Source organism: Pteropus medius, unplaced genomic scaffold, assembly GCF_902729225.1.
Source record: "Pteropus medius unplaced genomic scaffold, Ma_sr-lr_union100, whole genome shotgun sequence".
Lineage (NCBI taxonomy): Eukaryota > Metazoa > Chordata > Mammalia > Chiroptera > Pteropodidae > Pteropus > Pteropus medius.
This window is the reverse complement of record NW_024354875.1, coordinates 43,189,921-43,203,920: the sequence shown is the minus strand read 5'-3', so window position 1 is coordinate 43,203,920 and position 14,000 is coordinate 43,189,921. Positions and strand designations below refer to the sequence as shown.

The following is a 14,000-nucleotide window of genomic DNA, read 5'->3' as shown; positions in this document are numbered from 1 at the left end:
AAAGAAAAGAAAAAGAAATCTTGCCCAAAGCCACAAGTAAATGGCAGAGCTGGGGACAATTTGGTTCCAGAACCCATGCCATCATGCTCCAGTGCACCCCAAGAAAACTCTACAATATTAAAAAATATCTCAGGTACCAAAACTGTTCTGAATATCTTATACATATTAACTTGTCATCATCATCATCTGCTTCATGAGGCATACAGAAGTTAGGAAATCTTTCCAATATCATATACCATGTAAGTAGTAAGACTACGATTTGAACACTAGTCTGACCCCAAAGTCCATGATTTCATGTTCTTAACTAATACCCTACAAAACAGATATTGGAAAAGTAACAATAAGAAATCAAAAGATCCTTAAAATTAAAGATATCACTGTTAAAATTTTTTAAAATCAAGAATACCTCTCAGAAACTAAAATAAAGAAATAAAGGAAGGATAAGAGAAGAGATAAGCAATATAAAGAATTCATCCAGCTAGTCCCAGATGGGGCTAACAGAATTACCAGGAAAAGAGAGAAAAATATATAGAGAACAATACTGTCAAAGAAATAGTATCAAAAGAAAATTCCCCAGAGCTCCAGAGAAACAGGAGTATGAAAACTGAAAGGATATACTAGTGCTGACAAGGACAAATGCAAAAAGACCCAGACCTAGACATATCCAACATTGTGAAATTTCAGATACCAAGGATAAAAAGGAGACTAAATGCTTCCAGAAAAAAAGGCTTAAAATTAAAATTAAAGTAAGTCACCCACAAAACGGTCAAATATGAAAGTATGATGCAAACAGTTTTAGACATACAATGGCTCAGAAAAATTTATTTCCCGTTACTCTCTCACTTTATTTTAAAGAGGGAGATATGTTATAATATACATTTATGTATATTCTTCCTTCAAGTAATGTGAAGACAAACAAGATTTAAAGTTAATAAATAAATATACACGCATATTTAGAAAATAGTAGCCCACGCGGGAGAACAATGAAGAGAAGTCCAAAACTGACAGCCATGCAGCAAACCCAGAAGGCAACAAGTTGAAAATGGAGCAAGCAGAAGGACTAATGATAAAACGGGAGTTCCACACAATAGATAATGTGATTGAGTTTGAAGGGGAAAATGAGGATATAAGAGATTGAAGGGAAAAGAAGAAAGGCAATGAAAAACTCTAGGAAATACAAAAAGCTACACAATTAAGTCATCATCTAAATGTGAAATAACTAGTCCAAAATAGAACAGGGAATTAGTACGTTTCACGAAGATAAATGAAATGGATTGCAACCAATAAAAAGAAAAGCTAGTAGATGGTCTTTTTAAAGGCATAAAATTCTTCTATTTTTTTTTCAAGTGTCAGAAACTCAAAGAAAAACAAGTCTATTTTAAAGTCATAATCCACATACGAAGCAAACTAAAATGGACATGATTTTGAGCAACTGCTGCTATTCAAGAACGGGTTATCTACTTCAACATCTCTTTTGAGTAGCACAGAATTGACAAGAAAAAAATTCTGAGATGTCCTACATTAAATTACAGCAAGCCAGAGGATTGAAGGAAGAGACAAGAGAAGTTAATCGGTTAACAGCTGCAGGCCAAAAACCAACAAAAGACAACTTGCATTCCCAAATGTATGCTGAAACTTTGAATTAATTTCCCGGTGGCTATTTCCTCAGTTATATAAAGAGAACAGCCAGGCATCACCATCTACCAGGTACCCCCACTTCCTGCTTACATGAGAACTTTGTGGACTGATGTCCACCACCAATCCAAAAAGAGCAAACATTTCTTCCTTATGGACTATGCACCTATCCTAGAACTAGCCCCTCTTCACTTTCACCTTCACCTGCCCCTCTTATCTATAGCCAATGTAAATTCTTTCAAAACAACTTACATCTTTCTTTCCCAAACTCATTGTATAGAAGTCCCATCAATCCCAGGATGGCAGATGTATTGTCTCGTCCACCTAGCCCTGCTGCTGGTGGTTTAGACTGCATGTCTTGGGACCTGGTCCTTTTCCTGGCTAGCATGTGGCTCAATAAACTCTTTTACTAAAGCTTTTGTCTGTGAAAGCTTTTGTTTAGCAGAATCAGGACACTGGAAACATAGAGAAGGAAACAGCTCTGTAGTGAACAGTATTCCCCTACTGCTATGAATGCAAAAGTTGAATGTCGATTTTCAATAATTGTAATCGAACTGCAAATTGAGCATGGAAAACTTAATTTGATTATAAACAAAAACGTGATCAACCTTGATGATGTCAAAGTAAAACTATAGCCAACTCAAGATGGAAAGGAGAATAGAGAAGAAAAGGTAGGGGATGGGTGAGGAAGCAAGAAGACATTAGCTTTTCATTTGTTCTATAGGCATTATTTTAAGTAGAATATCTTAAATGTTTTAAGGAAGCAAAGTACCAGTGGCAATGCTACAAAGAGGTCAAGTGAAAAAGAGCTAGTTTTGGCTGATCATGGGTGACCTTGGAAAGGACCATTTCAGTAAAATATTGGAATGGAAACCAGAGGGCAGAGGAATGAATTAGAAATAAAGACGTGAAGAGGACAATTATAGCCGGTAGAACTCTAAGGACAGGAGAGAAGGGAAAGGTTGCTAACAAGAGGGATTAAAAGTAAAGGGAAGGTTGCTGTTGCTATTTTTATTTATATGGAAAGCATGCTTTTAATGTGATGGAGGAACAGAGTGATGACACGTGATGAAATCCAAAGTACAGGGTGAAGAATAAGCCTTGTATAGAAGAAGAGATATCCTGAAATAAGAAGAAACAAAGTAGAGGTGGACTCAGGTGGGAAGGCAGGAAGCTGGTGAGATCCTACTAATAGCAGGGTCATCGAGAGCTTCCGTCCCTTAAGGAGGTATATTTTGACCATCTCAGTTCACTGCAAGTTTATTGGGAAAACAACTAGATGAGAGAATTTTGAAAACATAAAAACTAGCTGAGATTAGAGTTACTGATCATGCCATCCAAACCTAAATGATAAATGTTCAAATGTATGTGCCAAAATCAGTACTTTAAATTTTGGCATAACATCGAATTGCACTCTTTGAATTATGAATTAAGATTCCTATACTCAGGATGTGGTTCCATAGTATAGCGGTTAGCATGTCTGCTTTACACGTAGAAGATCCTGGGTTCACGTCCCAGTAGAGAGCCATGGTCCATGGTCTATGGCCATGCCACCCTCAATAAGCCCGCTGTCTGATCTCGGAAGCTAAGCAGGGTCAGGCCTGGTTAGTACTTAGATGGGAGACCACCTAGGAATACTAGATGCTGTAGACATAAATTTAAAAAAAAAAAAAAATTCCTATATTCAGCATCATAATGCTAGGACTACTTTTTTAAATGTGTTCTGTCTCTCTAATTAATCTAATAGTGTAGGTTGTTATTTGGCTACTAAATATCACAAATAGAAATCCATGTTTATGACAAATTTTGGAAATGCACTTTGAGTAGCTGGTTCTTTTTCAAATACGTAAATTAGCAGATAAATTGGTTGATTTTATTTTAAACTGTGGATGCCTTAGCAAAATTTATCTATGCTTTCTGCTTTTTTTAAATTCTGTTAATGACCTTCCATCCTAAAGTGGTTCTTCCTCTGGGCATTTATGCTGCTAAGTGTTGTGTAACCCCATGCCAGGCTTGCCCTAAGTAACCTGAAGCTTGCAGATTTTAATAAAATGAAGAGATGTTTTACTTCCATAGGCTTTTTTTAAAATTTATACATAAATAAAACCATAATTTTGAGACTGCAAAATCAGGCAACTGCATTTAAAATAAAAGAACAGCTAAGGGTATTTTGAAGCAGACTGACCAGTTTAAACAATCTTGGGAATAAAAGTAAGTCTGTGGTGACCACAGACACACACGGGTATTGCTCAGGCAGCACCAGCTTGGGAACATCAGGATGTCAGGGAAAGATGGTAGCGAGCTTTAAAGGGAAGCATTTATTGAGCAGTTTCATTGTGTGTCCTGGATTACTGGAACATGATACAGTCTGACTCTAGTGTAACACTGCTCAAACCAGACTGAGAATTGTTTACAATACCACGGGCAATTTGAAACTTTGCAATTTCAACAATGGTGTCAAATAACTAGAACATTTTTTTTGAGTAATGTAATCACAGTGATTTATTACTTCATACAAACATGTTTCTAGTTTACAAACAGGCTACCACTGATCCCTTTTATCTCACACATAACTAAAATAATAAATTGCAATCTTGGTATCACTCTAAATTAAAAATTACAAAGAAGGTTTTTAGAGTTGAAATAAAACTTTACTTTTACCATCTCATCAACCACTTTATTAGTCAACAATCCTTGCTGTTCTACCTATTTCTGAGTCTTGGTAAGTCTTACTCATTTCTCTTACCCTTGTCTTTAGTAGCCTTTTTAGGTCACTGCCTTTTTTGTCAGTTGATTAGAAAAAATTTTTTTTCCAATTACAGTTGACAGTCAATATTATATTAGTTTCAGGTGTACAGCATAGTGGTTAGACATTTATATAACTTACAAAGTATACCCTGGGTAACTCTTGTACCCACCTGACACCATGTATCATTATTACAAAATTATTGACTATACTTCCTAAACTGTACTTTACATCACCATGACTATTCTATAACTGCCAATCTGTACTTCTTAATCCTTTCATCTTTTTTACTCAATTCCTCAACCCTATTCCCACCTGGCAACCATCAGTTTTATCTGTGCATGAGTTTACTTCTGTCTTGCTTGTTTTTCAGATTCTACACAGAAATGAAATCATATGGTATTTGTCTTTTTCTGTCTGACCTATTTCACTTAGCACAATACCCTCTAGGTCCATCCATGTTGCTGTGAATGGTAAAACCTCATTCTTTTTTTTTTTTTTTTAAGGCGAGGCAACCCTTGGTTGACCTCACAGATTGCAAGGACCTTGTCAGCTTACGATCCCTTATTTCTTTTATTTTTTATGCCTACAGCACCTGGTCTTCCTAGGTGGTCTCCCATCCAAGTACTAACCAGGCCCGATCCTGCTTAGCTTCTGAGATCAGACAGGATCGGGCTTGTTTAGGGTAGCATGGCCGTAGACAAGACCTCATTCTTTTTTATGGCCAAGTAATATTCCATTGTTCACATGTACTATTTTTTCTTTATCCATTCGTCTTTTGATTGGAGCACCTAATCCATTTACAGTTAAAGTAATTATTGATAAATATATAGCTATTGCCATCTTATTAACTGTTTTCTGAATGCTTTTGTAGCTCCTCTGTTCCTTACTCTCTTACTGTCTTCTATGTTGATGACTTTAGTATTGTGTTTGGATTTCTTTCTCTTTATTTCTTGTATATCTCTTGTCAATTTTTGGTTTGTGATTACCATGTGCTTCAAACATACCAAGCTATGTTTCTAGCAGTCTATTTTAAGTTGACGGTTGCTTAAGTTCTAACATATTCTATTTTCACTACCATTTTAACTCATTCCTCCACATTTAAGTTTTTGGCATTATTTTTTACTTCTTTTGTGTGTTTTATGTTTATCCCTTAATTTACTGTTGTAATTACACATGCTCTCCCTACACTTTTGCCTTTTAACCTTTGTACTAGCTTTCAGTGTTAGCTGATCCACTGCTTTTATTATGTGTTCACCTTAGTCAGTGAGAATGTTTTTGTGATATCTCTTACTCATACTTTTAATTTTTTCTTCTTTTTAAAAGAATCAGTCAGAAATAAAGAATACAATAACTAAAATGAAGAATGCATTAAATAAAATCAACAGCAGATTAGATGAAGTAGGATACTGAATCAGCAATTTGGAAGACAAGGTAACAGAAAACACCCAATCAGAACAGCAAAAAGAATCCAAAAAAATGAGGATAGTTTAAGGGGACTCTGGGACAATATCAAGCATAACAACATTCGTATTATAGAGGTACCAGAAGGAGAAGAGAGAGAGCAAGGGATTGAAAACCTATATGAAGAAATAATGACTAAAAACTTCCCTAACCTGGCAAAGGAAATAAACATACAAGTCCAGGAAGTACAGAGAGTCCCAAAACAAAATGGACCCAAAGAGGCCCATACTAAGACACATCGTAATTAAAATGCCAAAGGTTAAAGCCAAAGAGAATCTTAAAAACAGAAAGAGGAAAGCAGTTAGTTACCTACAAAGGAGCTCCCATAAAACTGTCAATGGATTTCTCAACAGAAACTTTGCAGGCCAGAAGGATTGGCAGGAAATATTCAAAGCAATGAAAAGCCAGGACCTACAACTAAGATTACTCTACCTGGCAAAGCTACCATTTAGAACCAAAGGACAAATAAAGAGCTTTCCAGACAAAGAAAAACTGAAGTTCATTACCACCAAACCAGTATTACAAGAAATGTTAAAGGGACTTCTTTAAGAATCACTGCCTATTTACATACTCTCTATGTAGCCTTTGATGCATCTTTCAGGCTAACATTCTATGCTTTGCTTCTATGTTGGTTCACCTCTAGGTTATGTTCATGCTCTGATTATTTATTATTCTGATACTCTTGATCCACACTCTTTCATCTTGACCATTTTCTATCTTGTTGAAATCCAGATTTCACTTCTAAGATTAGCTTTCTTCTCTGTTCTCCTAATGAAATCACTCTATACTTTTATACATTAAATGCTTGCCTTATCTTCCTATGAAAAACTTCTCCTTCCTTAAGAATTACCAATTACATTGGTTTCATTCAAATCTTTGCTTCTAAGATCTTAGAAGCATGCTATTATTACACTCAAACTTTTCATTTTCTATTAGGTTCTACTTTCTTAATACCACTTGCTACTTTTTTACTCTATCTTTACCCTAGTTCTTACTGCTTAAATTGTCCCCTATGACAGTCTGTTCCTTCTCCTCCAACTTTTACACTTAATAATTCTGATTATTGAGAAATTTACTAAAATTTTATTTCCCTTTTCTCATATTTTCTAATTTATATATTCACTGTGTATGACTAACAGGGCTGAAATTAAGTATAATTACTAATCTTGTCAACTAAAAAATTCAGAGTACACATGCACAACATAGGATAAAAAAATCTAAATAAATGTTGATTCTGTTTCTTATCTACCTTAAGGCTTGTACTCCAATGACTCTGCTCAAACTGTATTCTTTCTATGCATAACCAGAAGCAGCCATCACTGTCTATAGAGACACAAATGATATCAGGAGGAAAAAAAAAAAGGCAGGTGGTATAGGTATAATCCACACATACATGTTAAAATTACACAATGCCCAAGAGTCTTCCCTCATAAAAGTAGACAACTCTTCTTTAAAAGGCACACAAGTAGGTTTGCTCCCAAGTTAATGATTTATTAGGGGCATTATATAGCTAAAAATCAAAACTTTAAAACCCAAGTTTGATATTTCAGTGAGTCTTAGGCTATAAAACTAAACATTCCACAGTAATAAATAAAGAGGAAAGGTAGCATAAAGTTTTGGGTTTGAGGTGGATCATCCTAACAGACTCCCCTCAAATGGTTAAACTGGCATAGGAAGACCTTGTATCAAACCACTGTGGTGGGAAGTGGTACAGAGGAAATGAGTGGGAGTTGGGGAAAATGTAATAACAAAACCAGTATATAACATGGCACAATGATGACATGTGCCAAGATCAGGGAGATCTAAGTAACTCAACCCTTTGCACCTGAAGGCAAAACAAACCCAAACAAAAGGAACTCCAGGGAAGCAATATCTTTTCTTAAATCCCAGAGATAAGAATATATCATCAAAATACTTCACATATACAGTTATGAAGTCTTTAGGATCAAAACATAACAAAAAAAAAGAAAAGAAAAGAAAATTTACACCCAGAATAAGTAAAAAGTTGAAGCTGGAGAAAGTTATAGTGGCATGATAGAAGAAATAGCTGTGTAAGTCATCTTCCTATCATACTGACTTATGACTGCAGATATTCCTGGAGAGAATAACCAGTCAAATCAATGATGACCCAGAAGACACCCTTTTACTCGGTGGCATTTGGCCTTGATTACTTCTCAGGTCTCTTTTCTCCCAAAAATGGAATGTTATCATTTTAAACAGACAACACTCTAGAATTAAAAGAAATACTGTACTCTCTTCCTAGCCAAAATTTAATTTTCTATTTGTTCTAATGTAGGAATACTCTTTAAAATCGTCTTTTCCACTAGCTATTCTACATAGAGATGAAAGCTTTAAATCTTAGAAATAATTATCAGCTCATACTAACAGACTAAAAGAAATCAGTGTATACTTCTTATAAGTGAAAGGTATACACTGATTTCTCAATACTCCAATGTCATTTTATTCTCACACAGAAAAAGATATCTGTGTTGTCCTTAGCAGTGACAGGATATTTAAGGAGAGTCAGAAATCAAAAAAAGAAAAGCATAAGATTCATAGACAGAGATCACCTTGAACTGATGCAAACTATATTAGCTAGAAGAGAATATTTATAAGACTAATTCTTCTAAGCACTCTTGACATTGAACTGAGTTTAGTATGTCATGCTCTAAATACCTGTTCTCCTTAGGATCACAGGTTTGTACATCAACACAGATAATGACAGGTAAGCTATCAAATGCCATACAGCTAACTATATAGAAGGTTAAGACCACATTCTATAAAAAAAAAAAAAAAAGGATGCTTTCTTCTAAAGTAGGAACATTAAGCTTTTAGTCAAATAAACTCATACTTCGTTGTTCACTAAGCCATCTTGATTACTCCAGACACAATCAGTCATGTCTGGAGAGACAACTCCAAAATGGGCAAAGTCCTAAAATGTTCTCCCACTAAATGCTTGATTTTCTTTTCTTTCCTTACCTGATAATGAGCCTGGGCTTGCTGCGCTGAGTTCAAGGTGACATTACAGAGTTTGCAGTACAGGGGCTTACATAGCTCCTCCAGGGCAGAGTCTTGCTCCCCTGTCTTAGGTAACTCTTCTTCTCCTGCCAGAGGTAAGGAAGCCTCCTGCCCAAAAGGCTTCTGGGGCGGATGCTGCAAGGTTCCTGTAGACCTGGTGGCCACTGACATAGGAGGAGAGGATGAGGGCCGCTTAGGCAGAGAAAGCCCGGCGTGTTGCAAGAGGATCATTGGGTACGAAAGCCTTGGACATAATCCAATGGGCAAGCAGAAGTCAGGTCTTCGATCTGAATCAACAGCAAAAATACACTCACTTAAAAATATGTCCTCAGCTATATAACATGTAAATGATCACACCACCTTACCCCTTCCTCTACTTCCCCAAACAATCTTTAGGACTTTTTTCTTTTTGCCTCATCTAGCAGACTTCCCCTATCTGTTACTCCACGTTGACATAACGCTCTTCCACTGAGAGCTGCTTTATAGCTTTGGCTTATAATGCTTGGCACAGCTCCAACCACGGTCCCTCTAGCCCATGAACACTAATAGTACTGCATCCATGACTAATTAAATCTAAAAGTCACATGGCCGAAATGGACATCAAAGGTCACCTAGTCCAGACCCCTTCCCTCAGGCACTCTTACATTTAAACACTCTTGATAATCATGCATAGACAAAATTCAACCAGCTAAGAACCTTAGTAAATGTCTCCTTTCCATCCAAACTAGTCTTTCTATCCAAATGACATCAAAAAGAATGAAATAAAGTGTGTCACTTCTCAGAATCCTTAAAGCACTTTCTAACTAAAATACCAAGGAACTCTAGGAATAACTCAGAGTTACCCTGTGACAAAAATTTTTTTTAAAGTGTACCTTCTGATCAATGAGTAACACTTAAATAGTTGAGCCAATGACTCCTCACAGCAGAGTCATTGCAAGCAAATAGCCTGTAGGCCATGCAGCCACAGATGTGCTCTGTTTAGAATATACAGTGTTTTGTTTTGCTTTCATTTTTTAAATTGAATTAGTCATCAACATTTAAAAATCAAGATATTCGTGTCTTCTCTTGATCAAAGGATGATCTGGCACACTTGGCACATGGTGCTACATGGGCAAGAATTAGCTAGGTAGTGGTTAAGGGTAGTGCCCCTGAGAGCCAAGCCTGACTTCTCCAGGCCACCTCAATCCCCACTCAGCCTGCTGCCTGTATTCGTGTTACTTCTCTGCTCTCCGTAGGCCCTTGAGTTTAGGATCTCATCTCCTATAGCCTTAGAATATATTCATGGGTCCACTATAAAATCAGATTTCCTCTCCTTCTAAAGGTAAATTACCTGTACAAAATAATGTAGCACATAAATGTCCAATGAGGAAATAGATCACACTACCACAGCCCCAATATAATTCCAGTTCTTGTCTTTCAGCTATTTCCTTTCCCTTTCTTATTAAACTGATAGTCTCTATTGTGTTTCCCTCAGAAAAGACTCAATATAGTCCAATCCCTCTTCAATTTTATCTATGATTTCTCCTGCCTCCCACCCAGATGGCATCTTCTAACCCGGAATATCTCAAAATGAACCGCAGTACACACTTTGAGTTACCATGATTCTAATTAACCCAAGTTAAAATCTGTATGTCAAAATCCAATATTCCTTCCACTCTCTCAATACTATTAAAACCTCTTTTCTTGGTCAAGAGAATATAGCTATTTTAAGCTGCTGAAATTTGCCATCTGAAATATGTGCACAGATTGACTAAAATTAACCAAGTAAATTTTGAAAAGTTATAAGTCTCTTTTAGCACATTTAATAAGTACACACACTTGGAAATTACAGTCAAGTAACAACTTTTATACTAAATTCAGGATTTGGGGGAAGCAGAGGATATCAATGCAACAAGGAAATAATGTACTCAAGAGCAAAGTACATAATTATTAGTCAGAGTATTTAACAATACTTCATATTAATCATAACACTTAGAAAAACAATAATATTTTATTCTTAAGGAGAAGTCTGCTGTCCATATCTCTGGGAACAGAAAAAGAAGCAATACAGATTTAGAACATTTGAAAAGTCAGGTTGTCTGTAATCGTATTATTCCTCTCAATTAAATCAAGCATACACATTCAGAAAGCAAAGACAGATCTATGGACATTTTTAGAAGGAAAACTAAAAGGACAAAGACCACTTTTTTCAAAAAGTTTAACTACTGAATTATAATAATTCATACTATTGAAAGACTACACATTCTACCTGTACAGAGACACTCTGATACCAAATTGACATAAATAAGCTGCCAGTTCAGAAGTGAAATGGTAGAGGAGGGTGTCAAAACATCTAGATAAAGGAAATCATTAATATAAACTGAAAATCTAACACTACCAATTGTTTAGACATGCCTGGACTTGTTTTATGAAAGCTCACTCCCACTTGAGGAAATTCTAGTATGTCTCCCATTGTTGCCTACAGATTTCCATCAAAGGCCCTTCACAAGAAGCCCTCTTCCAGAGGTGATAAAATCCCCCAAATTGAAGAAAAAAATTCTCACCAGGTACAGACTTACCCATTATCGCATTTATCTTTATAATTTTTAAAGTACAGCTAAATCTTCCAAAATTCTTATAATATTCAACAATCAAAATGATGTCAACTCCCAAAAAGAATGCATGACAATTATATCAGGTATTAGTATGCTTGCAAACAAAAGTTAACATAAAATACAAATCTAAAAGAAACAAACCCAAACCTTCAGTGAAAGCACGAATGGTGGAATATAGAGAGACCAAAGCATATGTGACTCAGATCCATTTCACTACTGCATTAGATTAAAAGAAACTAACTTGACGGCTGATGTAAATATTCTTCAGGTCATAAAAACCAATCTATTTGATGCTTCACATGGCATAAATGAAGGATTTATGGTGACTAATGTCCCGGTTTGGAAAGGTCTGAAGGGACAATAAAGAAAAATCAAAGCTTCATGGTGTACCCTGTTTAAAGAAAAATAATGATCATAGCATAGTTTTCGTGGTTGGACTGGGGCCTACCCTTCACATACTGTGTTTAAGACAATCACTTTCTCATCTGGAGAAATCTACAAAAAGAACAGTGTAAAGGAAAAGGTTGCTGGCACCCCAGCAAACTAGGTAAGTCTGTAATTGGAAATTTTGGAAATGAGGGAAAGACGGTGAGCATTATTCAGAGGCCATCAGAACGCAGCCAGAAGGCATGAGAGAAAAACAGAAAAATAATCAGCTGAGGTAAGGTATATCATATAAGGAAGACTCTAAAGAACGCCGGAATCTGGGGGAGACGAGGCCTTGCTAAACTGGCGAATGTTTTCCAGTCTCAACGGTGCCTAACCCTAGGGCCTCGCTTACATATTGAATGAAAGCTACACATACTTCAGCATCGCCCACATATACCTTACATTCCTAAAATGTGCATGCATACACACAAGCGCGCACACACACGCACCTCAATCTCAAGGATGCCATCACGAAAGATGGAATCCCGTCTCCCAGGAGAGGGGGGCGGCCAGCGCGAGGGCCAACGCAGCTGCCCGCCTAGATGATCCAAATGGAGCACGTGAAAGTCTTAAAAACAAACAGATAAATAAAAGCAGCGCAAGCCTGTCACGTGAAGGGCAGGTGGAAAGATCGCAGCGGAAAGGAACCGCTAGTCCCCGCAGGTCCTAGCTCTTCCTCAATGCCCCGAGGCTCCAGATCGCCCGCACTTACCGGAACCCCGCGGACGCACCAGGGATCTGGGCGCCGCGTCCGCCAGGGACGCCCGCCGCTGTCTGCCCTGCGCGCCGGCTCGGCCGGGCTCAACCCCGCCTCCCTCGGTGCAACTTTCTCAGCTGGCCCCAGCCGAGCCCTCTCCGCAGCTGAAGGCTGACTCAAAAGTCAGTCCAACCCGACCCACAGGGAAACAGCTGCAGGAAGTGACTGCGGAACCAGGAGGCGGGGGAAGAAGAGACTGAAGGCGCCTGCCCGGCGTCGCCACTGCGCATGTGCTTGGCGGAGCTGGCTCTGCGGCGCAGCGGCGGCGGCGGCGGCGGCGGCGGCTCCAGAGGCTCCAGCATCCCTGGCGCGCCGGGTGCCGGGTGGACAGGTACTGACACTGCGAGCTCAGCAGCGCTGGGCGGGAATGGTAAACAAAGGTGCAAGTCAAAAGGAGAATGCACCACCGCCAACGCCAGTGGACAGGTCCTGAGAGCTGTTCGTCATATAGCCTGGAAAGTTGATTCACAGCAGAAGCCTGGCCAGAGCTATTCCAACTTTTATCTACTGTCATTGAGATCCAAAGCCTTTTCATTCCAGCCGCGCCCTCAGTCTGCTGTTTGTCGGCTAAAGTTGCTGAGTGGCGCTCCCAAAATGTCCAGGATCCTTTAAACTGCACTTTTCCCCAGGATGGAGGAAGCAGAGTGTGGCTACCTGCTTAGTGGTCTCAAATCGTACTAGTGCGCGCGCACGCACGTACATACACACACACACACACACACACCCTTTTGCCCTATCCCCTACACTCACATGGGAAAGACATAGAGAAGACATTTTCCTGACTCCTGAAGCCTCACGTGCAAGACAGGAAAAACCAGAAAGAGATTGGCTAACGCTAGAATGTCACATCCTCTTATAGTCAACTTTGACACCTTCAGGGTTGACATTGAGAGATAAGCTGAGGAAATTCCAGCTCTAAAATTCTATTAATTTGTAAATTCTCCCATAGGAAAATTTTCAGGGAGGGGGTATTATAGTAAAATATAAATGTTTACCACTTTTCATCATTTTAAGTGTACGGTTCAGTGTCATTAAGTACATTTACATTGTATGCTTATTTTTTAACTGCTTATTTTTTAATCGTTAGTTAAAATGTCAAGGAGATCTAAGTATATAGCAAGATGTGCCCTAGTAATGGGCAAACTACTACAGGAAATTAAAGCTGTTTGGCTGAAAACACCATCCAATGCCACTACTAAAAAAACAGGTAGGCTGTTTTCCAGAAATGACTTCATAAACACAATGATTGTTTAGCAACCATACACACACAGCTAGTGTACACAGGCCATTTGGGGCGCATAACAGGTCGTGCCTGAGTTGAAAACAATTTATCTGAATTGATTCTCCTGTTTATGTA

At 38.0% G+C, this 14,000-nt stretch overlaps 1 protein-coding gene and 1 pseudogene across 3 annotated transcripts in view; both read right to left on the bottom strand.

Moving 5' to 3' along the window:
* The window catches only part of ZMAT3 (zinc finger matrin-type 3), a 33,548-nt gene extending 20,764 nt beyond the window's left edge, over window positions 1-12,784 (bottom strand). Inside the window, exons 1-3 of one of the 3 annotated variants that reach the window (XM_039856019.1) lie at window positions 12,599-12,784; window positions 12,336-12,454; window positions 8,825-9,150 (exon numbers count right to left, since the gene is read on the bottom strand). In XM_039856019.1, coding sequence (XP_039711953.1) covers window positions 8,825-9,094 — 270 coding nt within the window. In that variant the 5' untranslated portion in view covers window positions 9,095-9,150; window positions 12,336-12,454; window positions 12,599-12,784. The remainder of the gene's footprint in view (window positions 1-8,824; window positions 9,151-12,335; window positions 12,455-12,598) is intronic. The other 2 variants (XM_039856018.1, XM_039856020.1) reach the window with 2 other exon arrangements.
* LOC120597273 (uncharacterized) lies at window positions 4,965-5,083 on the bottom strand (annotated as a pseudogene).
* Window positions 12,785-14,000: the final 1,216 nt, after the last annotated feature.